The 27,715-nt window shown below is 34.6% G+C and overlaps 2 protein-coding genes across 2 annotated transcripts in view; one reads left to right on the forward strand and one right to left on the reverse strand.

The window, feature by feature from the left end:
* Positions 1-9,782: 9,782 nt before the first annotated feature.
* On the forward strand, positions 9,783-19,766 carry LOC117326270 (peptidase inhibitor R3HDML-like). The gene is made up of 7 exons (XM_033882945.1): positions 9,783-10,012; positions 15,124-15,280; positions 15,652-15,876; positions 17,097-17,215; positions 18,393-18,490; positions 18,968-19,068; positions 19,504-19,766. Exons 1-6 carry the CDS (start codon positions 9,798-9,800, stop codon positions 19,036-19,038), a joined length of 885 nt encoding a protein of 294 aa, XP_033738836.1. The 5' UTR covers positions 9,783-9,797; the 3' UTR covers positions 19,039-19,068; positions 19,504-19,766.
* Positions 19,767-20,663: 897 nt separating this feature from the next.
* The window catches only part of LOC117326583, a 102,131-nt gene continuing 95,079 nt past the window's right edge, over positions 20,664-27,715 (reverse strand). Inside the window, exons 29-33 of the mRNA XM_033883341.1 lie at positions 27,572-27,698; positions 27,056-27,097; positions 26,524-26,595; positions 25,693-25,717; positions 20,664-25,441 (exon numbers count right to left, since the gene is read on the reverse strand). Coding sequence (XP_033739232.1) covers positions 24,882-25,441; positions 25,693-25,717; positions 26,524-26,595; positions 27,056-27,097; positions 27,572-27,698 — 826 coding nt within the window. The 3' untranslated portion in view covers positions 20,664-24,881. The remainder of the gene's footprint in view (positions 25,442-25,692; positions 25,718-26,523; positions 26,596-27,055; positions 27,098-27,571; positions 27,699-27,715) is intronic.

A 27,715-nucleotide genomic window follows, 5' to 3' on the forward strand; every position in this document is an offset into this window, starting at 1 on the left:
ATTAAACCTAAAACGGGTAAATTAACTACTTATCTAAGGGAAGCAACTCGAATAGATTTGGCTGACTACAGCGTATACATAGGCTTTCTACTCTTGGTAACTTTGAACACATCACATATAAAACTTGTCTTTAAATAAAACGTACCTACTTAACTCTTAAACATCTCTAATGACACCTGATACAACCTATCTATTTCCTAATTCACTAAACATATTTATTACCCCAAAGTTGAGCAGAGGATTAGGCACAAGTTTTTCCAACTTATCATCGCCTTTTTCTCTAATACAGTTCATATATTGATATTTACATGATGACATGTATTATTTACAGATTATTTATCTCTACGGCTATGTACAATAACATTAAACAGGGTCGTGTGCTTGTCTAATGGCATCGCCCAATGAATTCACAACAAGAAAGCTTGTATACATCAAAATAGCGTTGAAGAAGGAATTAGTACACTAACTACATAAGGAAGGATTTCGTATGATATTGTTGACTTTGTTCGGCATTCATTGTCTATAGTCTGTCGTTTGGTCGATTGAAACATAGAGCCAGTTGCTTACTGGTGCTACCATTGGGTAGTCGGGTGGCACAGTGGTAACACACTTGCCTTTCACCTAGGCGGCCGGGGTTCGATTCCCCGATCAGACGTGAAAAGGTATGGGGTCACCTGCCCGACCACGTGTAAGACCCCTCGCGCGCTTCCATCCGGGCCAACAAGCGTGATTAATATAAGTTAATATGGGGTCTTCCCTTTTATACACTATTTGTGAAACAGTTTGGCAATCATTAACAGCTAATGATTTTCTGATCACCTAACAGGTGAGTTGATTTACCTGTGCTGATTTACCTGTGTTCTTACACTTAAGATATTTCTGTAACAGACTATAACTCCATATCAACACACCTTAACCCCTATGTAAACACCCCACCCTCACCAGAGTTGGTGTTCAGGGAAGACCCCATATTGGCTCATGTTAATATAACTTGTTTCGCAATTGTTGTAAAATAAATAAAGTGTACTTTTTTTGTGCTACTATAATGATTAATTTCCACATAACGCATGGTGTATATGAGTACTGGTATATGGTTTTCGTGTACAAACGAACGAATGGTTTAATGATGCTGATCCTGCCTACGACATCACATTTCAGTAATATGGCACTACATAATTGCTCTGTTCAATAAGCTATCACCCAGAAATAACATATGTGTATAGGAAGTGGGTTTAAACTGCAGAAAAAAACAAAACAAGAGGCCCATGGGCTTTAACGGTCACTTGACATTTGAAATATTTCAGTTAATCTGACCTTTTTTTTTGGCCCCGCTTATAAGCCCCTGGGGGTAAGTCATGGCCAACATGTGCATACCATCAAGCTGACATCCCTTGATGATAATGTTATCAAAGTAAGAATGAGTTCAAATGGAAATCAAACAAATGATAGTTAAAATGTGATGTTTCTATATAAACTATAGTAAAGTTTATCCTCTCGCCAGGGACAAACGCGAGACCCCAGGATCAGAAAATTCACAATTATGGTAAAGCACCTTAAGACATTTCTATCTGTTAAGAGTATTTGATTCTACCATATATCGGAGTTGAGAAGACGATTTTAATTTTTAGCCAATTTCACCCTTTTGGCCAGGCCCCTCGGGCCCATGGGGTATGTATAATATAATTCATAATTTTGGTTGGTCTTTACCCTTCAAAGCTTCCTTCCTGCCACATTTCATCGAAGTTTTGCAGAAGAAGTCGAAAATGTGTAAATTGTCTACGACGCTGGACAAAAGATGATCACAATTGGTCAACTTAAACTTCGTCTCAGGTGACCTAAAAACGAGCCAATCAATCGAGTAGACAGGTAATGTACTATGAAGAAAAAGTAATAGGTGATAACTGAATGATTGTCACATAAATTGTACAATAGCAAATAGGACTCTTCACCGCCTTTTTTTTTCTTTTTTTAAGGGTAGATCCTAGTTTTGAGGACATTCTCTAACTGGACGAAATTCCCATTTTAGATGTTTGGAGATTGTAGTGTAACACCAAGGCCTGTTCTCTCCATCAATTTGACCCCAATGCTCAAGGTCACTACGTCCTTTGAAAGTCGAGTGCGCATGCGGTCAGTTTCAGCAGAAGTCGTGTGACTTCTGTCAGCAGAGGGGAAAAAATCTAAAAAAAAAATGAAGGTTTTTTTTTTTCTTGTTTTTTTTTTTTTTTTTTGTAAATGGTGACCTTTACATGGGTCCTGATTCGTCCGTCCAGTCCGTCCATGTACCTACCAAGGGTCCTGATTCGTCCGTCCAGTCCGTCCATGTACATACCAAGGGTCCTGATTCGTTCGTCCAGTCCGTCCGTGTACCTACCAAGGGTCCTGATTCGTCCGTCCGTGTACCTACCAAGGGTCATGATCCGTCCGTCCGTGTACCAAACCAAGGGTCCTCATTCGTCCGTCCGTGTACCAAACCAAGGGTCCTGATTCGTCCGTCCGTGTACCAAACCAAGGGTCCTGATTCGTCCGTCCGTGTACCAAACCAAGGGCCCTGAGTCGTCCGTCCGCGTACCTACCAAGGGTCCTGATTCGTCCGTCCGTGTACCTACCAAGGGTCCTGATTCGTCCGTCCAGTCCGTCCGTGTACATACCAAGGGTCCTGATTCGTCCGTCCAGTCCGTCCGTGTACCTACCAAGGGTACCTCCAAAAACGTTCGTAAATATGACAACGTTGAGTATGAGTCAAATCCGGACTCTAATTCACAGTCATTATGTACCGACATTAGCCTGTTATCACGGAACATAAATGGAGCTTTGGACCGAAAATTACAATCTACATTATTCTAGTTTACAATCCATAGAAAATTACAATCTACATTATTCTAGTTTACAGTCATTTTTGAAAACATGATATAATCATCCTTACAGAATGTTGGATTCCAAATGATTATCAAATTAATATTGATGTTTTCGACACCCATGTGATATCTAGAAAACTTACCAATACTACTCAAGGTGGCGGTGTTGTAGTCTTAAATGATTCTAAATTAAAACAACATATTTCTGTTTGTTACATAATTCACGATTCGATAGTATGGCTGAAGATATTAAATGTTTATTACTGGAAACTGGGGATGTGTACATACCATCCGCAAATTCTATTTTTTTCATCAAATATAACTGTGATTTATTTTTCGAGCTTGAAGCTTGTATTAACCGCTGTAGTAGCGAACGTTAACTTATATTAATCGGCGACTTTAATAGCCGCACATGAATAAAATGTCATTTTGTTCAAAATGATAATATCCATGTCAGTTTATATTAGAGAGGCAACACTCTGATACGTTCCATTGCATCACTGACGATGAATATTCTCTGTCTACTTACACGTGCGATATACATACCAAAGGTGCAATAGGGCATGACCAGACGAACCGAACTAGGGACCAACCAACCAATGGTTTTTCCATAGACTTTAATGTTAACGTTTTGGAGAATTTCGTTCAAATTCTTGAATTCAATATGACAATTATGGTTTATAACAAAAGTTTAGGGTTTCATATAACACCGTATCAAAAAAGTTGGGTCCTTCAGCTCAAATTTTTTCAAGGGTAGCCATTTTGAAAATGGTGGAATTTCGCAGTAAAAAATCTCAAAAATCTGAAATGTTTACCTGTTAATTATTATTATTACCTGAACTGTTGGGGGGGGGGGGGGGGGGGGGGATGGGGGGGGGGGGGGGGGAGGAAATCAATCGGACTTACGAAAATATCAACATTTCTTATTGATAGTTACCTATCAGGCTACATATCTATTTTCTTACTTCATAACATACTGGCCAATCAGTGACTGCCAGACATTTTATCCTTATACACAAGGGATGTTTCAAAAATCTATTTTTTCAATTGGTTGGTTGTTCCATATTAGAGGTACACACCTGCGTGGTTTGACCCCGAGTTAAAAAGTTTACTTTATAATTATAAAAACGCACCGGATATTTTCAAAAGATGTAAATCTATAAATAATCATACATTATTAATTGATAGGAAAAGGTTTTATAAATTAGCAGAAGCTACAAAGAAAAAAATGTATGCTAGATTTGAAGAGGATATGCTAGACTACATAAGACAGTACAACCCAAAACAACCCTATAAAAAATGTCATCTTCCAAGTCATCAGGTCCAGAAATGAATATCAGTACAGTGGAACTTCGTTAACTCGAACTCGGATAACTCGAATACCCCGCTTAACTCGAAGTACCTCGCCGGTCCCGGCCGAATTCTCTCTTTATCTTAGTAAAAAAAACTCGGAAAATTCGAATTCGGATAACTCGAAAAAGTCGGATAATACGAAGTAAAAATTTGGTCCCAACAATAAAAATCCTACTTGAAATGTTCGAATAACTCGAAGTATAATTTTCGTCGATCGGTGGCAAACGCCGACATTTTTAAGAGCTAAATTCCGTTTGTAATACTGAACATATCGGCACTACTAACCTACATGCTATTATAAGTGTTTCATAAATCCATAAAAGAAATTGTCGGTTGAATCTTATAACAACAAGTCTTGGTGATAAAAAGTACTGCTTTACTTACATCAGGTAATTTCCCAAGGCGGTCGCCGATATCAGTACACACGATAGTCAACAACTCATCTACCCGTTCGCTCAAGCGGAACTAATCTCTGACACACCGGTAGGTGTAGAAATGACACAGTCACCGGCGCCTATTAAATCGTTAAACTGCTGAAACAATAGCGTAATTACTGCCGAGGTGTTCAGAGTACAACTGTAACGGTCAGTGCTGTCTATTAAATCGGATAAAACGCCAACTCAGTTACAGTAACATTTTATACGCACATGCGCAGCCCAACTTCCGGTGCTAATACACATGGAAATGGCGTGGTTATCAATAAAAAGTAAGTAGGCCGATCAAACAGTATTTTATATATGTCCAATAAAAGGTAATGGTTCTGTTACGTTTTGTATGCAATCTGTGTACATTATTTGAACATTTTAAAGTTTAGCCACCAATGATGGTGATGAAACTGGTACCTTCTTCACTCACGATTCCGAAGAAAACACTGTCCCATTACACGAGGAATTAGACTGTCCAATTAGTGTTAATGAAATTAAGAAGACTATTAATAATTTAAATCGTGGCAAGTCACATGGAATAGATGGAATTTTGAACGAATATTTTTTAGTTGGAAAAGAAATAATTATGCCTGTTCTATGTACACTTTTTAATTCAATTTAAGAACTCGGGTTACTTTTTTAGGATTGATCAAACATAACAAGCTATATCTAAAACCCTGTAGCTAATGAGCAGAACCTTCATTACGGATGATCGTCTTGCTCTCGACTCATCGTTTTGTATTAAGAGGGAAAATTAAGTAAAATGTTCCGTACAAATATTGCATCCTCATCTTACATCTTAGGGTGACCGGGTTGCACAGTGGTAACAAAATTGATTTACCTTTTAACTAGGCGGCCGGGGTTCGAATCCCTGATCGGAGAAGGTAGCGGTCGCATGTCCAACCACGTGGGTTTTTCCTGGATTGTCCTGATTTCTCACACAGTAAGACCCAGTTCGCGCGCTTTCATCCGGGCCATTCAGCGTGATTTATAGAAGTTGAAATAACTTGTTCCGAAATTTTTGTAAAATAAAGCTATTTTTAACTCGTCAGTGATGCTCAGGGACATGAAAAAATGTTTGATACCGAAGAGGGGACCAAAACAACCTTAGAAAAGGTCGAAAAAATGTCAAAATCTTGATGGAGAGGTACAAAAATAGAAAAAATAATTAAATAAGAAAGAATTAAAAACGCACACATCTTGAATTTGATACATTTTCATAATTTTCAATAAGCGTTTAAGTACACACATTCTGTCTCACTATTTAAATACATTACATTTTAGTATAGTTGTATGAGAATAATTGGTAATTTTAGGCTTAAGTGTTTAGAAAAAAGGCTTATAGTGATATACATCCGGGCTATTTCAGTACGAATCATTATCACGTGATACGCTAAGCATCAGAAAAAAATAACGCGATTGATGAATGACTCTCAGAAAATGGCATTTATAGAGTGTCGAACAATTATGTCGCACCATTTACATATCCCACTACAAACTGCTTCCTGTCCATTTCTGTAGTACGATATTTATGAATGGGAGGTCCGTATTATGAATGACAGCGACATCCGGAAGACGGGTTGGCACCACTGTGACAAAAAACAATGATAACACGACAGTTTTTGTACTGTCCCATGAGTAGACCATTAGCTCTTACAAATCCATTACGGCATCGTATTAAAAACGATAGAGAATATCGGTAGTATTTTGTCTTCAAGCTTGGTAAAGTATATATACTTGCTTTTATTTATTTCGTAAGTATTGATTAATAGTTTGTCATTAATTGATTTCCTTTCCTTCTTTTATTTATTTACATAATAATGTACTTAAATTGCAAAGGAAAATACTTCGTTATATATATTATCATATTAATAGCTGTTTAAACTAGGAGTATATATATTTATACACTGATAATGGGATGAAATTGAAATTAGCATGTCAGGGCTTTTTCTCACTTTTGTCTCATTTTTGGAAGAAATTTGGTGAATTGGGAAAGATTTTTTCAGGAGTAAACTGCAATTTTTGGGAATTTGGCTTTAAAATGAAATAATTCCAATAGGCAATTGGGCACATTAACGGCTCCAGAAAGCCATCAGAAAAAGCCCTGCACGTCCGGGAAACAGTTATTATTTTGCATAGACTGAAATGGAGTACCAAATGCTATATTTCAGTAACAGATACAATATATCTATATACCAAAATGTCAATCTTACGGGGCATCTACAATAAATCGCTGTTGGCCCAGTCAGACCAATTGGTTAGGTTTGGCTTACTTTGTTTTTCGTCCTATTAATAGCCAGTCACTTAAGGGCGGATTTGGAGGTGGAGGAAAGCCAAGAGTATCCGGAGAAAAACCACCGGCCTACGGTCAGTGCCAGGCAATTGTCCCAAGTGGGTTTCGAACTCGCGACCCAGAGGTGAAGGGCTAGTGATCAACTGTCTGGAAACCTTAACCTTTCGGCCTCCGCGGCACCCACTTGGGCCAAGTTCGCGAGTAATAAATTTCGCGCACCTACGCCTTATAAACACTCTGCAGTAAATACCTATACATTTCTTGTATGTTCGCAAGTTATTATATTCGCATTGTACTTTGCCGGCCGTAAAAAATCGCAAAATTATTTCCCAAGCAAATGCTACAAACTATACATTAATGTATTAGAAAATTCCAATCTCGTTTGAACAGAATAAATGATGAAATATATAAGATAAAGTGCATTCAGAAATATTATTCAATCTATTTCATAATCATGGATAGTACGGGAATTTATTTGAATTCGTGTAATATTTGCCTAACTCTCATTCGTGTGATATTTGCAATTTCTTTCATTTGTGCGATATTTGCCTAACTTCCATTCGTGCGATATTTGCCTAACTTCCAATCGTGCGATATTTGCCTAACTTCCATTCGTGCGATATTTGCCTAACTTCCATTCGTGCGATATTTGTCCAACTTCCATTCGTCCGATATTTGACGATATAAATATTTTTCATACTTTCATATCCCATCGAAACAAACACAATTTGCGTTCATTGCATGCGAATATTCGTAAATTAACATCTTTTCATATTTCCCCGATATGGCAGTGTAACGACTTAAAAATTAATTTCATTAGTACAAGCTCACTTATTCAGAAATGTCTGAAAACATAATAGAAAGTGCTGAAAGGTTATCCTTCGTTTTTACCTGTAAAGGTCATTAGGTAATACAACAATGCGAGACCATGTGACCGACTTTTCCTTACAAAGGTAACATGGCGGTTACCTGCCGTTATACAAACAGAAGCATGTCGACGTGGAAACCAAACATCGCTACAATATTGGCATGCGGAATCTTGTACCGATAAAACACCGCGTATCATGTTAATAACTCCATTTTCACGATCTTTCCATTTTAGGCGATGTTACACAGTTCATTGTCCTGTGAACCACACTCATAAGAATCACGTTTGGGAGATAAATCAGCTTGATTCTCTATAGAACAGCTAAAGCACATTTCCATAAATCTCCCAAAAAAGTTTCCAGTGAAGTAAAAGCGTGTTGTGTTATCATTTTTGCAAAGGTAAACAAAAAAAATACTAAACCGATTGAGGACAACCAGTTCATGACGTCATGTTTAATAAAGAAAATTGCTTTATCATACAGACGGTCATGTTTAAATAAAAAAAACAACAATGGTCACATAATGAGATATTGAACGATAATGCATAATTATTTTTTTTTCGTTATTCAACAATTTCTAGTTCATGTTTATATTGAAACTGACATTTATGGTCTAACAATAAATCATGTGGCAAGATCTGGACCATGTCAACAGTATTAGCTTGTCCGTTGAATGACCTTATTTCACCGAGTTTCAGTTCACTGGTCGGAAATGTGTTCCAGAGAACAATATCCGTGATCTTTAAATTATTTTTCTGACTTTACAATTCTGGGTTAACTAGGTGTCTGCAACAAGAGCCTGATATGTTAGTTATTTTAATGTTATATTTTGCCAGGTACTGACCGTAGGCCGGTGGTTTTTCTCCGGGTACTCCGGCTTTCCTCCACCTCCAAAACCTGGCACGTCCTTAAATGACCCTGGCTGTTAATAGGACGTTAAACAAAAACAAACAAACAAACAAACAAACATGTTATATACTAAATTACTATTTGGTAAGTGTACCAAGTCCTCAATAGATTGTTTCTATTTTTTCGTATATATTTCTTTATTATTTCGTCATGTAATGTGACATAGATGTGGAATTTTTACAATCAAAACATTGATACCTCACGTTACAATCAACCTCAAAATGCTATATCTTCATGTTAAACTTTAAAAATAAAAGTGAATAAATAATAACCAGCATCCCAAAGAAATCATCTCGTACACAGCCCATCTTTAAATGTTATAAATATTTATGTTGGCCGGTGTCAGCTATGTAGCATTTGCGCCGCCGCCAAGCGAAAATTGAAGAACGACAGTGCGCCATGCGAAGAACGACATCGACAAAACGAAGAGCGACACTGCGACAGTGCGCCAATGCAAGTGAGCGACAATACGCCATGCGACAAAAATACTCCGCCAAAGCGACAAAAATACTACGCCAATGCGACAAAAATACTCCGGCAATGCGACAGGGCGATACATCATTTTCCCTATCGTACTGTCACGTTATTTTGTCGCAATGACGCATTCATTTTGTCGCTTGCCATACTGTCGCTTTTCGCATGCGGCGCACTGTCGCATTTTTCATAGTCGCAAAAGCGACATGACCGAAATTAATCATCATAAGTATTCCATTCATTGCTGTTCATTAGAAATGTTCTCATGCCCTCGGTGCCATTTTAAGCATTTTATGCCAAGTACATTATAATATATCAGCGATGTAGCATTTTTAATGAAATGCCCATCGAAAAAATGGAAAATCGTCAATGAAGATAAAGATGATGATTATAGGATCAGCAAAGGGTTATTGTCTTTGTATCACTTACAGGGATTTTGCAACTAAATCTCAATTCTTTTTTATTATTTTATACTTGCGTCATCGATTTCGAGATTGGCCCGAGTTACGAAATTGTTTATATTTTGGTAATGTCTTTGTTTTGTTTCCTGTGATACGATTTATCTTCAGTGATTGACAGAAATAGTACATCTGACGCAGGTTCTGTTTGGCGCCACGAGGTGATGGAGTACGCCTGTGGTTTCCGGCCGGGACACTTGCTATATGGACAGTGGGAAGATGTCACAGAGACCAAGGAGGGACGACCCAGTGTCAAACAACGGCCATTCTCTGTGACGATATGCACTGTGAACAACGCCTTACATGATTATGAAAGCGCGGGGCTATATAAGGTCAATCCGACACGTCCCCCAACACTACGAAGATCTTCGACAGACAGGTAAGTTTCTTGTCACCATATGATACATCAATAATATATACACGATGTGTTGTATGATTTCATTCGTTGTTGATATACATATTTATTCTATTGATTTGTAGTCTTTATTTTCTTACATTGAGTTTCATTTCTTTATTTCATGTACACGATAATTTATCCAATGCACAAGATGTGCAGCGTTTTTGTCAATGAAAACTACATTTAACTTTTTTTTTTTGATGAGATAACAGAAAAAGGATAGATTTGTCAATTTGTCTCAATTTGCCGATCTTTACTTTAAATTTATTCCATACAATTATTTCTATTCCAAAATGAGTGTCTTTTTTCTTAATAAACTGCATCATCCTATTGGATTTCACGTAAAAATCATTGATAGTACATAATGCATACAAGTAATTAAAGTGTTTATACAAGTGAAATATAGAGCTGTTAGGGTTAAATTAAGGCTTGCAATCTATTTTTAACTAATATGTGGTTAAATTTGTAAAATTACGGAAATAAATCATGAAATAAATCCCTGATTAGTTTAATAAAAAATAGGATCACCTGGAGAGGCATGACAATAAAAGAAGAGTAGAAATATTCCAATCATTGCAATCATATATGCAAGATTCGTGGCATTCACATTAGTTACGATGATAAGGAAAAAATAATTATAATATAAAAAAAATATAAAAAAATAAATTAAAAAAAACAACAACAAAAACAAACAAACAAAAACAAAAAGTCTCGAACGCATCACAATCCAGATAAATTGACATTTTAACGAGTTTAAATTCGATGACATTAATAATTGTAATATTTAAGGTAAAATTTAATCTTTGACACTACTGTCACCTGGTTGTAAGACAATTATGCATTGTCTTGTTCAGAATCTAACAGAACTTTATACGGCTTCAATGTGTCATTCTAAATCGTTTTTGTATCGTTAAGTATTTTTGCGACCTGTCGAAAAATATTGTTTAGGCTTGAATTAAGAACTCAAAACTTGCCTGCAGCGAGAATATGGTGTCGCATTTTCTTAGTTACCAACACGTATGACTTTTTGTGGCGTATAAGGCATAAATGTCAATACTGGACGTCACTTCAGTACTCAAGGTGACGTCATCTCATTAATTTTATTACTGAGATTTCTTAACGATGTAAAATGGGGAAATCTAAATCTTTGCAAGGTAGGCACCATGCATGGCGGCTTCAAAGCGAGAGATATGCAGTTCTTGCCTATATCACACAAAAAGAACACCTTTCCCCAATAACATTGAATGGGTAATCATGTACGGCTTGTTTACACCCTATTCCTTGCACGTAGGATGAGTTATGGTGATTTGTCTCGCGTATTGACCACCTAGCTGACCACAAGTGAATGGACGTTATTTTATTACCTCTATTAGTGCCTTGTTAGTCAACTGTGTCGGTCATCATTCATAACATTGATACACATCAATGAACACGCTGCTTCCGGTAGTGTGCCTGGGTTTTCTCCGCTGTTATTGGCAATGACAATGACAATGACAATATTTTATTCTCATAAACATATAAAGTGTAGAGAATTATATACATACAAAATTTGTACAGGACATATGATATAATACATCGATACATTTGTTAAGCAAGAGATTATCTTAAATATTGTTGAGTCGTATACTTATTTCTTTAATTAATTTCACAAGTGATTTCAATTCATCGTCTACTACAAAATTAAAAAGTGTATTAAATTTGAATGTACTTGGTCTTTCATAATAGTATCTAGATATATATTTTTTTCTGTTTAATGCTATTTGATGATCGCTACAATTAAATAGATAATGGAATTCGTCTCCTATTTCATTCAGGTTACACAGACTACAGATTCTATTTTCTCTTGGGATGTTATTCCATCTTCCGTATTCGATTGGTAATTTAATGTTACAAGTTCGAAATTTACAATAGGAATTAGCTAGCTTAGGAGGGAAGTCAAGTAGATATTTTTCTAAACTTAAATCATGTTTATAAATTCTGTAATTGGTCCCTTTCGGAGAATTGAAAACGTCATTTTTCCAATTACATATGAACAAATTTCTTAGGGTATGTAAAACAGTATTTTTTGGCCGACGTAATGTATACGCTTTGTATGCATGCTACATCAATTTTAAACAGACAAAATATTCGAATAATATATCAAATTAAATTTAGAATTTTAACCGATATTTCTTTAAGTTTTGTGTTTGTTTTTGCTTTGTTTTTTTCAATACTCGTCTTATTTGTCTTGAAATTATTTTGCAACGAATAAACTCATATTTCACATTTTGATACTTTTGTAAAAGAACGGACATTTTCTGATATTCAACCTGGAGCGCGCAATGTAGCTTATAAAGTTGTAATCCCGTGTAAATGAATCTTGCTGAAGATAAACTACAAGCATGACAGTGCGAAGTTTCGAATTTCCTATACATCATACTCTACAACAAATGCTTTCTTTAATTACATCGTTGAAACACAGTTGCCTTTCACCTTATCGATCGAGGTTCAATTCTCCGATCGGGCATGGAAAAGTATAGGGCTATCTGTCCCACTACATGTGTTTGTTCCTTGGTACTCGGCAGTATGCTTCAGTGAGGTAACACTATAAATCGGCAAAAGTTCCGGCCTATCACAAGGAGACTTAACACGAACATACCGCAGTCTCCCAAAACACACATACGCACTCACCACACGCATATATGTCGCACGCACGGGAGGCCGTCCTTAAATTACCTTCGCTGTTAAAAGGACGTTAAACAAAATAATCCAAACCAAACATCGGGATTTCCTTCCACAGTAAAAACCCTCGCGCGCTTCCATCCCAGAGATTATTAATACAAGTTGATATATAATTTGTTTCCAAATTGTTATAAAATAAGGGTTACATTTCCTATTTAACACGGCATTTCTTTGGGGTCAATTTCAGAACAGGAATTAGCTGTAGGTTCATATTGTCTCATAAAATTAAATCAGTATTGACGCAGTTTTGTAATCATGTCTCAAAAACAATATAAGTGATGTCTGCTTTGTGAAGTTGTTTGTTTAAAAGTTTTTTGCCAAATTATTCGTTGATCAGTTTAACACGGTAAATACATTTTTTTCTCCGACAGGTGGTTTCAATAATGCCAATATCAACAGATACGTTTGACATGTGATTACAAACCTGCTTCTATCCCTCTTTGAAACCTTTATCTTATTAAAAAGGATTAGCCCTTTTTTGTTTTGTTGCGTGTCATCATGTAGAACATTTATGTTTTGAACATTCCAAATATGCAATGAAACTGCATTTTTGTGTATCAATATAATTTTTTTTTTCCTATAAAAATATTCGTTATGAACTATGTTTACGTTCAAATGTAGCAAAGGATATCATAAAGCATAGCGAGTGTTATACCCATATTTAGATGTGTTGAACACGAGTTTCTACCACAAATACCCTGTGTTATTCAACTCTCAGACCATCAGTTAATCATTACAGCTGTTGATTAACAATCTGTTTATACCACACGTGGTATAAACTCTGTACGCATTTCGATTGGCTAACACGGTGAACTTTGACCCAAGCTGCAAATGTTATTGACGTCATCAATAATCTAATGACGTCACATCACCGGGTCCCGGACGTCACCGATACACTTTATTTGCATACGCGAAATTATACTTGGCCACGTTTCCCTTTGATTTTAGCCGATATTATTGTGGTAGAAACAGGTCACACGACTCGAAATTGTTGGATATGGAATTTATTTCACACTCGTAAGTTATTTTTTAAAAGTTGCAAAAAACACTCGCTAAAGCTCGTGTCTTTTGTAACTTTAAAAAAATAACTTACTCGTGTGAAATAAATTCCATATCCAACAACCACTCGTTGTGTAACCTCTATTTATATGTGTCAGCAGAATAAGATAAAAGCTACTGGAATGGTTGACAGCGCAAGATAACACATACGTTTGCTATATTTATAGCCATATCAGCTTTAGTATACCAAATATACACTAACGACCCTTGTCACTTACTGTTTGACACTCATTTCCTTCGTCACGTTACTTACATGTATTGTAAGTACAAACATGTATTCCTTTTTGTGACAGAGTCGAGGTGTTGTTCTTCCCGTTCGGTCAAGGACGTGGTCATGTTACTCTTAGACAGAATTATGGTACTAAAATAAATGTTTACTAATCGCTGTTTATATTTTGTCCCTGTAACTAGCCCGGGTGAGGTTTCATAACATACATTGTATATCTACATGACCAATATATTATATATATATTTACCTATATCAGAGAGTTTTTAAGAAAAAAACAAAACAACTAAAGAACATTTTCATATTCTGTAATGCTTTGTCTATATAATAAATAATGAATACCGATGTTATCAACGGAATCATAATTCAAACTCGAAAGCGTCAAGCCGACGGCAAAATATAATTAACATATAGATTTGTAAGGAGATCCTGTTTTTCTCGGAGACACTTTTTTCAAGTATCACTCACGCATGTTCATTAGGAATAAGATAAATGGCATGAGTACAAGTGATTGTGTATACTCGCTCATAGTCTGATTATAGTTTTCTAAACATTAGATGTGTCCTCTTTGTACAAGTGTCTCGTTTATACCTAAACACAGCATAAAGCTACTATTGAAGACAAGATACATGCCATGGGTAACATCGAGCTTGAAGACATCGTCTGATTCTACCAGTCATGGCATCAGAAAGATGTCTTAGACACCAACGACCTTGGAAGGAACCGCACATTGTCTGATTCTACCTGTCATGACATTGGATATATGTCTTAGATACTAATGACCTTGACAGGATCCGTACATTGTCTAATTCTACCTGTCATGTTATGAGAGAGATGTCTTAGACACCCACGACCTTGGCAGGACTCATGCATTGTCTGCTTTTACCTGTTGTTGCATGACATGATTTTCTTAGACACCAACGACCTTGGAAGGACCCGTCCATTGTCTTATTCTATCTGTCATGACATTGGATGTCTTAAACCCAAACGACCTTGGTAGTTATGTATATTGCTTTGATTCATATTAAAGACGGATTTCTATTGTGCCAGAGATACCAATAAAGATACGTACATTTATCTCTTTCAGAAACAAGATGGACACCTTTTCGTTCGTATTTGTGGTTGTGATGACCTTGGTGACCCTTTGTGGAGGTCTACAAGACATTTCACGGTACAGAGGATATATTCAGACTGCTCATAACGTGCTCCGAGCACGTGAACAGGCTGCGGACATGCGCTATATGGTATGAGATTGAAGAGGTCGGTTCAAATATGATAAAGAGTAAGGAGGGAGGAAATCCTTCTAACATAATTTTTCGTATTTCAATGCTTCAACAGCGATGTCAAAGGGTGTACTAGAGTCAGATCCGACCGTCTGTTTATAGTCGTAAAATTGTAATGTCCGGTCTATTCCAACACGTTTCATCCCAATATTTCGAAATGTCACTGTAAACGTATTTTTCTACCGTGAATGTAATGATTGTCCAAAGGATCCAATAGTTGCAAAGGAGGTTTCAAATCGTAGGTTATGTTTTACTCCTGCTTTTAAAATAACTGATATTCATCCGCATCTATTTTCTACAATGTTGACATCTGTATCTATATTTCCTAAAAGAACTACGACATGGGTTTGGAGAGGCGAGCTGCGTCCTGGGCGAATCGATGTGTGTTTCGTCATCAGATGGGAGGCTTCGGGGAGAATCTTGCGTTCATTTCCAGCACTGGTCAAGCCGTGGATGATATCTATAGCATCAATAACGCCATCATGAACTGGTATGGTGAGAGGAGGCTGTGGCGAGGAGGGACCGGTCACTGTGGCGCCGCCTGTCATTACACACAGGTGAGATTCATTAGTGGCACGTGACGCTATGACGTCAATCGTTCATCAACTACCTTGAAAGAGCAAGAGGGTAAATTGCGGCGAGTCATACTCCGAGCACGATGAAGTCGCCTCAAACAGATGAACTGTCTTTGAAAATGAGCTCACTAAAACTTGATACCTGTTGCCTCTACAGACGACGATTTTGGTGTCCCTCGTAAGCATATGAATCGATAATACTGTAAACATATATATTTTAGAGATGATACATTTTAGAGATTTTGGCGCTTGACGCATTCCGCTAAATTATGACTGCGTAAGTATACGTTTTGTGTACTATATCTATAGCAAATGATATGGGCGGCGTCAATTTATCGGTAGCGCGCGTTATGGGAAATTCGGTAATTGGATACAATTTGAGTGTGCCAAATATACATATTCTATTCTAGAGTGACTTACACGAGTCTTTCATCTACATACTAATGCTTTTGTAATATTCCTAGAAACAGTCCTCCTATTAAAGATTTAAGATTTTTGTAATTGTATAACTTGGTGTATTTGTATTGTTCGTTCACAAAAAATAATGAAGTAGGTAATTTATATCTGTATAGTTTAAGCATTACGAGGGATACTCAACATATTCTAACATAGAAAATATACATTTATTTGTTTAATCATTTTTATTTTTTTTATTTTTTGCACTTTTACAATTCCTCAAATTATCTGGAATGCATTTTCGCAATCACGCTATCCTTACCACAAACATTGCGCAGGGTTTTCCTTTTAAATGTACACCTGTTATATATTACAATACTTAGTGTATTTCTGGACACATGCTTTTTCTCAGAGAGCATTTTCCTCGGTGAACCAACCACAAAAATGTCAAAGGAATTTAGGGAGACTTGTTGAAAATGGGTCAGCACCATGTTTTGTCAATATGTACTCATTCTTGATTAAAAAAACACATGCATTATATTCTTTTGTGGGATAGAGCGTTGTTATGAACTGAAAACAACGACTGCATATCATTGACGCATTTTTTTTCTCATTTTCGCATTGCTATTTACATGCCGCTTTGCTAACGCATTACCTATTCGCTTGAAAGCGGAATGCAGACAGAATTATCCGTTGAATGATCCGTGTTTAGAAATTGTTTAAGGTTCTTTGTGATGAAGACACTAGACAAACATAATCATTGCTACTTTTATTGTTCTTATGGATCATTGTTGTTATACCTGTAGATGGTGTGGTCACGTACTTCACGACTAGGATGTGCCTTAAACCTCTGCGCTGTCTTACCTGATGGAAATGGTCGTGTGTATCGGAATGCGAAATATTTCGTCTGTTTCTATTCCCCTATGTAAGTGAACTATTCCTCTATGTAAGGAAACTATTCACCTATGTAAGTAAACTATTCTCCTATGTAAGTAAACTATTTCCCTATGTAAGTAAACTATTTCCCTATATAAGTAAACTATTCTCCTATGTAAGTAAACTATTCTCCTATGTAAGTAAACTATTCCCCTATGTAAGTAAACTATTCCCCTATGTAAGTAAACTATTCCCCTATGTAAGTAAGCTATTTCCCTATGTAGGATAACTATTCTCCTGTGTAACTAAACTATTCACCTACGTAAGTAAACTATTCTCCTATTTAAGTAAACTATTTCCCAAAGTAAGTAAGCTATTCTCCTATGTAAGTAAACTATTCTCCTATCTAAGTAAACTATTCTCCCATGTAAGTAAACTATTTTCCTATGTAAGTAAACTATTCTCCTATATAAGTAAACTATTCCCCTATGTAAGTAAACTATTCTCCTATCTAAGTAAACTATTCTCCTGTGTAACTAAACTATTCTCCTGTGTAACTAAACTATTCTGCTATGTAAGTAAACCATTCCCCTATGTAAGTAAACTATTCCCCTATGTAAGTAAACTATTCCCTTATGTAAGTAAACTATTCCCTTATGCAAGTAAACTATTCTCCTATGTAAGTAAACTATTTCCCTATGTAAGTAAACCATTCCCCTATGTATGTAAACTATTCTCCTATGTAAGTAAACTATTCCCTTATGCAAGTAAACTATTCACCTGTGTAAGTAAACCATCCCCTATGTAAGTAAACTATTCCCCTATGTATGTAAACTATTCCCCTATGTAAGTAAACTATTCTCCTATGTAAGTAAACTATTCCCCTATGTAAGTAAACTATTCACCTATGTAAGTAAACTATTCACCTATGTAAGTAAACTATTCTCCTATGTAAGTAAACTATTCACCTATGCAATGACTCATGTTAAATGTTCTTTTGATATGTTATATGATAATTGCTTAATCGTTAGAGGATAATTAACCTTAGTAAGCAGTACTCTAAGATAGTGAACATTTCATAAGAATAAGAAAAAAAGATGATATCACTTAGAACAAGTGAAAGATCTGATAATATATGAAATATATAATTAATTGTTAAGTGCAGAATACATTTATAAAACAATGAACGTTTGCAAATAAAAATGCATTGGCATATTTCGTTTCAGGGGTAACTGGGTAGGTGAGCCTGCGTTCTTAAGAGGTCCACCCTGTTCGAGGTGTCCCGCCAGTAACTCCTGTTTAAATGGATTATGTGCCGGTCCAGGTGAGCTATCAATGGCGCTTTTTTGAGTGTTTTATAAGGTAGCGTTTTTGAAATGCGGATAATTCTTCAAAGGTCGTTCTATATACTTTCTAACTTGGTCTGCCCTGTTTGTTTTGTTTTTATTTTCTTTTTCTTGCTTTTTTTTTTTTTTTTTTATGGGGGGGAGGGGGGGGGGGGGGGGGTGGATATTTATGATATTTTGAATGTTAAAAATTGTACTCTTAAAATGATGCGGTATCAGTCTTGATAACTATTAACTTAACACTCGATAAATCAATGAACAAGTTCATGCATATTGCTTATGCAAATTTCCATCTTCAATGACGTTTTTTAAATAAAGTTTCTATGTAATGTTTGAAATCGCTCATCAACGATAAAAAATGGCTATGTTGGTTTCTACTGATGAAGAAAAGAACCATGGTTTGTTTATTAAAATAGGATGCAAAAAATTATAAAATAAATATATTCATTAAACAGACAGCAACATAAGAGGACGAAGGAGTGCTGATGACTGTGTTTCTAATAATGGTACCGACACCTGTCACTGAACTCCGGAATGAAGACTACAAGATACTGCGGTGAGCTATGAGCTAAGATGACTCGCTATCAACCGAGTGCAAGATAACCTTATAGTTTGAAATGTTAATTTTTAGTTAAAAAGAAAGCAAACGTTTTCGAAAGATCTCAAACTAAGTTTTTCGTCGTTTTGTGTGTAAAAAATAATCTTTTTCATTATATGAGAACAATTCCAAAAACGTGAATGAAGGTTGTACTTGAACAATGAAATCTGAAAATATTCTTGTTATTCATCAACACATGTCGCGTAGATATAACATACATATGACCATTAATGTTAACATTATTAAAAGAGGTATTATGATATTATATCGGATAAACGGATTACGCAATAGTTTTTTTTATATATCATGATACATTTTCATTCCATGACGATCATCAAAATGTTTGATGGGTGTATTTGAAATTTGCAAAAGGTAATACATGACTTTTTACAGTTTGACACAAAACTTGTGCATGCAAGATTCCATCAGTTGGACGAAGAATTCCTGAGTAATGCGAAACAGAACCATCTCACTGCCAATCGGATTGTTAACTTGCCTACCTATATTACAATCATTCCTTGTATAACATTATCATCATTACTATCAAATTGTCATATTGTGTTCATATTCATTTTTAAATAATTGGAAAATCAAAGAATCCTGTCAATTTTCCTGTATCTTTCTCGTATCATAAATAAACATTTTTATCGACTTTATAACCTTCTTCTACTTGTTTATTTCGTTTAATGCATATATGGAGTTTTCAGAAAAACCAACAAATGATATTACATGTATAAGAACAAATGCACTTTTATTGTAATTTTACGTGAAGTTATTTAAACTATTCGCCTACAGAAGTTGTTAGTTATGACCTTTAACATTCCTTTGTCACATTCTGCTATAAATAATAAAACTTCGAAAATAAAATTTAGTAATTTTATCTTCAGTATTATATATTTATTTGTATTGATGATTATGCCGAAGGGCCGATGTGGCTTAGTGGTTAAGGTGTCCCGACACATTTATTACTAGCCATCCACTTCGAACTCATATTGCTCGAGCTCGAAACCCACGATGGGCAGTAGCCTGGTACTGATCGTAGGCCGGTAGATTTTCTCAGAGAACCCTTGCTTTCCCCTTTTAAATCTTGCACGTTCTTAAATGAGCCTGGCTGTTAATAGGATAAACAAAATAAATTTAACCAAGATTATGCCAACGCATACATTGTATTTGATATTTAAAACAAATTATTTCTTTCTTTCAGAAAATATTTAAATATATTATTTTTGAACATAAATTTAAATTTAACACTGTTTGGCATTCGATTTTCAGTTGGATTTGGGTGTTGACTCGCAATACTAACTGTAGCCGCGACGCATTCATGGTCTTATGTGATCAGGAGATGATACCCTCGACTAACATTGGCACAAAAGTTTACGTCTCGAAACACAAAATTTGAAAATGACATCAGCGGAAATGTCAGGGTAAAATGAAGATACTACTAAAAATGTCGTATTCGACAATGAGAGATGTAGTCCAGATGACAAATACTTCTAGAATTGACAGAACAGACAAGCACAGAACAAAAAGAGTTTGAATAACAACAGCGATAGTTCATTGGGAATCAATTGAGTTTTAATGTCGAAATGTATCACCAGGTAGACAAAATATAATAAATAACTTAAAACATATTGTTATACAATATTATTAATGACAATTTGATTATGATATTAATGGAATTATATAATTAATAATTCAAACTTATTAATTTTAAACTTAGCACTGGGAACAGTATCCGTAGTTCTTGTTATACTGATAATAATTCCATTATGTAGAAGGGCGTATATTTATCATTAGATACATATATAGGTCATTAAAACTTAGATAATTTTAAACAAATAAGATGTTTCTCAATTCCAAAGGGAAAACAGGATCCATAATAGTGTCCCAATGTTGAAAGTTACATATGAAGAAATATTTAAATGATAGAGTGTCTTTCTTTAATCATTAGTTCAAATTTAACCATATTCTTACATTTGGTCGGAAATGAAATCAAACTTATTAGAAAAAGATAAGAAAAAAATCCAAAGTGCCATTAAAATATTGAAACCTTTTTATGCATTGAATTTTTCAATGAGATTTAAAAAGGATGTTTAGAGATGCATTTTATCACGATCTGAACTAGCCAAGGAAAGCATACAATGATATGCTAAAAATAGCACTGAGATTCATTCAAGTATACCAGACTAAGCTAGGAAAATTTGAAGACAATGATTTAAATATTGAAATAAATCTTAAAGCTTTGTATCCTATTTGAACCGTGACGCGTAAAGTTCCTCTCTTTAGACAGTTTCAAATTACCGACTGTGTAGGCAAAATACCTACACGAATCGAATAGAGACAGTTATGGTTTTATCACATTCTCCCATTCAAATGAATAAAATATCTGTTTTTAAAATCAACAGAGTCGGAATGCAAACACAATATGAAATCATGGAATCACAGAATCATTAATACAACATATTTCTATTAAATTGATACATCTGTAACATATACTCTAACACTGTACATAAGGAACCAAAATACAAAAAACAAAAAAAAAACAAAAAACAAAAAAACAAACATTGATTTATGCTTCTGTCACTGTATTTGAAACGCGGTCATTGTTCATGTAGATAATTAATCATAATAAGTTATTTAAAAATTCAATAGGTTCATATAGAGGTAAACTGTTTCTACGGAGTGTTAAAGGACATTTTTCACAAGTTTTTTTTTAATATAAAAAAGGAACTGAAATATAAGATGTTTGTTCTTATGGAGATTTTACGCCTTACTCTATCATGTAAAAGAATTTATGATACTTAATTTTTGACAATTCTTTATACGCCTTGTTTTGTCAATTTACAAACGTTACATTTGTCCTGCCTCAAAACGAATTGCTTTGTATTATCCGAGCTGTATAAATATTGTTATACGTAATACTATTAGCTAAAATCGATCTTATCAAAAATTACAAGCAAACAATGTACACAGTTGTGTATTTACATTGTATCTATGATCCAGTGAACCTTAAGTTTCTGATATCCCAATGGAATGGAAATCAAGCGGACATACACTACCACTTATTAGAAAGATATGTTTAGACGGTCCAATTATATAATGATTAGAGGTATCCCACCGAATTCAGCTGTGTAAATTGACAGCAGGAAATATTTTTGACCCTATAAATAATTTTGAATGTCAGAAAAAAAGAACTTGTTAAAGGTACAGAAATTTTGCAACTTGGGTGAAATATTCCTTGAAGTATCTTTCTGGTTGACGTTCGTTTATAGCTCTAGTGTAGCAACGGGATTTACTTGTTTATAACATTCCTATTAGAATATTATGACGTCATATATCTAAAACCATGCCTAACGTATTTCAACACACTAACATGTATCACAAGGTAATATGATTGTCATCGTTGTAATATATTGTTATGTATATGGTCTGGTATATATTCTATTCCATGCAATGAATTTGGCACGAATATATATAAATATATTGATATATACGCATTTCTTGTAAGTGTTATGCAAGTGTTCCATATAATAGTACATTGGAATGTCCATTATATATTTGGACTAGAACGTCGATTAAAACAGTGGTTTAAATAGCATACCATAAAACAACAATGGTCAAGTAATAATTGAAACGCCCTCCACAGACACCAGTTATCATATAAAAGGTAGTTGATATCGAAGCAGTTTTGGTAGTGTCATACTACACTATATACCAAATTTCATGAAAATCGGAAATTTTCTAAATTTCGACCAATCAGAGGCCTATGTCGGGTTGACCGGATGAGCGATAGAAAAATAGAAATACTTTTGGGCACCGCCGGTCATACACAAACACTCAAGTAAATTTCGTACGCTCTACCGTTTGAGAGAAACACGCCGGAACCGTTTTCGCCGATAGAAATTGAAGAAAATGATAATGAAAAAAAAAAAAAATAAGAAAAAAAGACCGAAATCAATATGTCCCCCACATTTAAATGGGGGATACGATTAACGTATATTAAATATATACAGATACAGGTAAAGTTTTTCCCCTCCTCATTTCTATAATGCATTTATCTTTTCTGTATGGGCACATAGTAGATATATTCTGCATTTTCAATTAATATTATCAACTTTTGATTCAAAAGGTACTATATATTAAGACTATTTGTTCTACAATGAAAAATGATATATTTTGTAGAATAATCTTTCTTGGAGAAATACAGTTGTCTGACATATCATAAATTATTACGAGAACTTCAGATTCGGCCGTAGACTCTATGGAAGTGAAGATATAAAAATATTCGCTTAAATACCCGACTTAAAAATAGTTGTTGTGCGTCGGACGACATCGATCTGTCTGTCTAATTGGTATGAGAACAAAACATTGATCAGTTTCAAAGATCAACAACGCATCTTTCAAATACTGTTTAAAGGTTACTCAAAACTGCAAAGTATTTTAGATCAACAAGCACAATATGAAATGCATGTTTTCTTTTTTTAACAAAATACTATTCTCATTTCTTATTTCATTATGTTTGAGCAAAGGTACGCAACATATAAGAAGCTTCGTGTATCATAGTAGCATAATACGAAATATCACAGATAAATCAATCAAGTCAATATATAATGACACGATGAAGCTATAAAACCACAAACAAACAAAAAAGACGGATTTTATATAAATGCTTCAACAGTGATTGAGACTATCAGTTTCAGAAAGAAAGCTTGGATGATGTGTAATCACTGGGTCTAGTTAAACAATAATATCGACGGATTATTATAGATCAAACATACTCAAATCCCTTGTCATTTTATAATCTTAAGGTCATTTGAGTAGTAACAGATCTTACTATTGGATGGTACTGTTAATGTATTTTTGTCACAATCAAATTTTAGCGCATCATTGAATTAAAAAAGATCAGCACGACATCAAAGATACCTGCCGTAGAAAACAGTATGCAAAAACTACAATTAGAACTAGAAACCGCTAAAATAAGATAACGGCTTAAATATGAATTGGCGCACCCACAATACTTTTCATAAAATAAATATTGTAACTACAATTAGCTGAATCATAAATTTTGTTGAATGATTTTAGTTTGAATAGCGACAATATAAGATTATTATTAAAATATGAATTTGTGAACCTGCAATATTTTTTGTTAAGATATTCAGAAACAGCAATTAGAAGAATCCTTCTTTAGCTGAAAGAATTCAACGCGAAAATCGCTGAAATAAGATTACCACTTAAAAAATTGTTTTTACAGTACATCTGTATGAACCGATATATACATATCGCTGACCAAAATCGATGTATAGGTCATTAACATTTCTGAAAGGTGGAAGGCACTTTTTCTAATCACGGTAATCAATTGTGAATAAAATTGTAGCCAGATTTTCTGAATCAATTTAGATATAAGCAAACATGTTAAAAGAAATATCCACATATCTGTGTTTAAGAATAAAACAAATAACATCACTTGAGCATTTTCACGACACAAATCAATTGTATATTAAAATTGTAATTCTATATGATTTTAGTAGTATTCATCGTCATTTAAAACTAATATAAATATATCAATATTTCAAACATGTAGACATAAAGCACTCTGACGGATCTTCGATACAGAAAACGGGACAATATATGTATATAAAACAGCATAGACACATTCGTAAGGCAAACGATTTAAATAACCGGCATCCGGCAGACATTATATGGATTTCATTTCATAACGGATGTTTGGGTAAAGAAACCTTAATAAATATACAATACTAACACACGAATGACTATATATCCTCTTCAACATCTGATTGATCTGAGCTCAGGAGACGGAATACCTCTTCGCCCGCCGATGAGTTTTCGTCAGCATATGCACTTGCTGCTGTTGTTTTGCGATTGTTTAGATTTTGAAGCGGATACATCTCTGGTGAAAATCCCTCATCCACCGAATCGGTATATGTAGGCATATCAAACATAGCACTACCTTCATATTGCCGAGATATGTTTGAATGGACGTTTGCTTGAGCTAGAAAACTTGTTTTATTATTAGACATGGATGCAGATGGTGTTGAATCTAATGAGAGATTTGTTAAATACTTGTCGTTTTCTGACCCCACGTATATGCCACTATCAGCACCATTGAGATCACCATGCCTGTCACGACGGAGGTAAGCGGCACTTACAACACTGAGATTGGTGGCAACCGAGCTACTGCCGAGTAAAGAAGACAGTTGACGTTTCCTTTCCTTTGTAAATTTAAGTCGGTCAACTTCGTCGTAATATTTGTTAACACTTTGTTGTTCTTTGCTTGTCCTTTCAACCTCGATTTTCTCTGGCTTTATGAATGCTGGATGATCAACAATAACATATTAAATAGTTATGAGGCTGTCTCCAAAATATGAAAGTAAAACGATGTAAAAAAAGGGATAAACATTTCTATTACACTATGTCTGTTCCAGAGGCGAAAAGGCAGAATTATTTCTAGTTCATATGTGCCCTGACAGACTCGTAGTATATAATAAACATAATGCAATTTATCTTGATTCTGATCGCATAGAAACTCATATAAATAAGAAATGCACACACAGCCATACTCACTTCGAAACGCATTGTTTGCTGGTTTCTGTAAACAAGCATATCATGAAAATTTAGAAACAATGAACAATTAAGCTAGAAAGTTATAAAGATTTATAGATCATTATATTTATATTTAACATTTAAATCAAAAACCAAAACTTCCACAATGAAAATATGTAAAGTTACAACATCAAGGGAATTCTGTTATTTTCGGCGCAATGATTTTGAAGTACATACGTTTATTCCAATTTCAACTCAAAGTATATTGTTTAGATATCCGTCGACAAAATACATAGAAAGTCAACACATTATAATCAGATAGTTACTGAAAAGTCACCTTACTAGCGTATTTGACATGAAATGCGTGCGAAACTAGTACTTGATGCCATCTAATCATCACTAGTTATTTTCAGTTTATCAGTTGATGAACAGTATTAATATAACCAATGAAAAGGTGTGATTTCAACATACAAAACTATGGGTATTATATATGTTATAGGGACTTATCAGAATACGACATCAAAAGGTGTAGATAAGTATATCAAACAATATGAATAGGAAACTTGTAAACAAATTACATGCCTTTACAGTAGTCATATGTGTATGATAAATGTACTTTGATAATGTATATATATTATCTGTTAAATATGCCTCGATGATGGATGTACTGAAACAATGTATATATATATGTGAAATATGCCACGATGATTAATGTACTTATATCTGTGAAATACGCTTCGATGATGAATGTACTTTAATATATATATGTTTGTGAAATATGCCCCGATGATATATGTAGTTTAATAATGTATGTATTATCAGTGAAATATGCCCCGATTAACAAACGGTTACCTCGTCACATGATATTCCACTGTCTCTCTTTCTATACTTCTTAGTATTCATCTTCCAGAACACTATCAATAGCTGTAATTGTAAAACATTTTATAATTATCTCTTTTATTACGCAAGTGTACATTGATTTATATACATTTATGCAATAATGAATTCTTATATACTCTTCGTGTAAATGAATGGTGATTGTACATGTATGAAATAAATGTTATATAAACCACACTTATGAAGTTACATTGCATATTTTGTAATGATAAAGTATTATATAAGGGCAAAATACGTTATATCATACTGCATATAATGTACTCTTAATCAGGATAATGTAAAATGGCGGTAAGAATACAACATCTGCGACCTAGCTAGAGAGGTCTTATGTGTGTATTGTATTTGGAATTATATGTCTTCGAATATATTAAGACAAGAATGTTAGCACATCTAGTTAAATTTGCGTACCATCGAATATATATTGTTGACATATTTGTATACTATTTAAATGTTAACTTCCTATACATTTAAACATCGGCCAACTTACCTGTCTATCCAAGATACCTTTATGCACAAACACACACAATGCCTGAAATAGAAATGAAATATTGAAATATAATACATACCATCCATACATACCAGAAGAGTTTGATATGGTGTTTCTATAGAACTATGTCAACAGAACATTCTGATAGTACAAACTCTTCGTTCCCTGTGTATCTCTGATGTGAGGCTATGTTGCTACTCAAAAAGTAGTGTTATAGAAATGTTTTATTTTATTGTTTTTTTTTCTTTTGTTTATGCGCGTTATATCGTATTTAAGAGTGAATATATCGGTTATCACACTAGTTTACTGAAGCGTAACCGATCATCATAGTCTAGTTCTTTCTAACTTTTTTATTGTTAAATCAAGGCATGGCAAAATACAACCGTTCTGATATTATGAAATCTTTCAGAACTGATAACTATCAAGGCTATTTTGCCAGATTCTCATTAGTCTTTGAAAAGACATCTGTCCTATAATACTACATGTCAACAACCCAAACAGTTTTTAATAACTTACAATAAGAGTTTTAAAGATGAAGAGGAGAATGACGATTTCTAACTTATCACCATCGGCGAGATCCATTGATAATATGCTGATACATAGGAGTAGAATCAATAAAGACAATGATTTCCCGTATCGTAGTCTGCAACAAATCGGAGA

Source organism: Pecten maximus, chromosome 4, assembly GCF_902652985.1.
Source record: "Pecten maximus chromosome 4, xPecMax1.1, whole genome shotgun sequence".
NCBI classification, from domain to species: Eukaryota; Metazoa; Mollusca; class Bivalvia; order Pectinida; family Pectinidae; genus Pecten; species Pecten maximus.

Excerpts from the sequence above, each read along its gene's own strand:
- LOC117326270 (XM_033882945.1), top strand. The coding sequence starts at position 9,798 with ATGGAGTACGCCTGTGGTTTCCGGCCGGGACACTTGCTATATGGACAG. Across the intron at positions 15,281-15,651 it reads CTGCGGACATGCGCTATATG|AACTACGACATGGGTTTGGA; the intron begins GTATGAGATTGA and ends ATTTCCTAAAAG. Across the intron at positions 17,216-18,392 it reads GTCTGTTTCTATTCCCCTAT|GGGTAACTGGGTAGGTGAGC; the intron begins GTAAGTGAACTA and ends ATTTCGTTTCAG.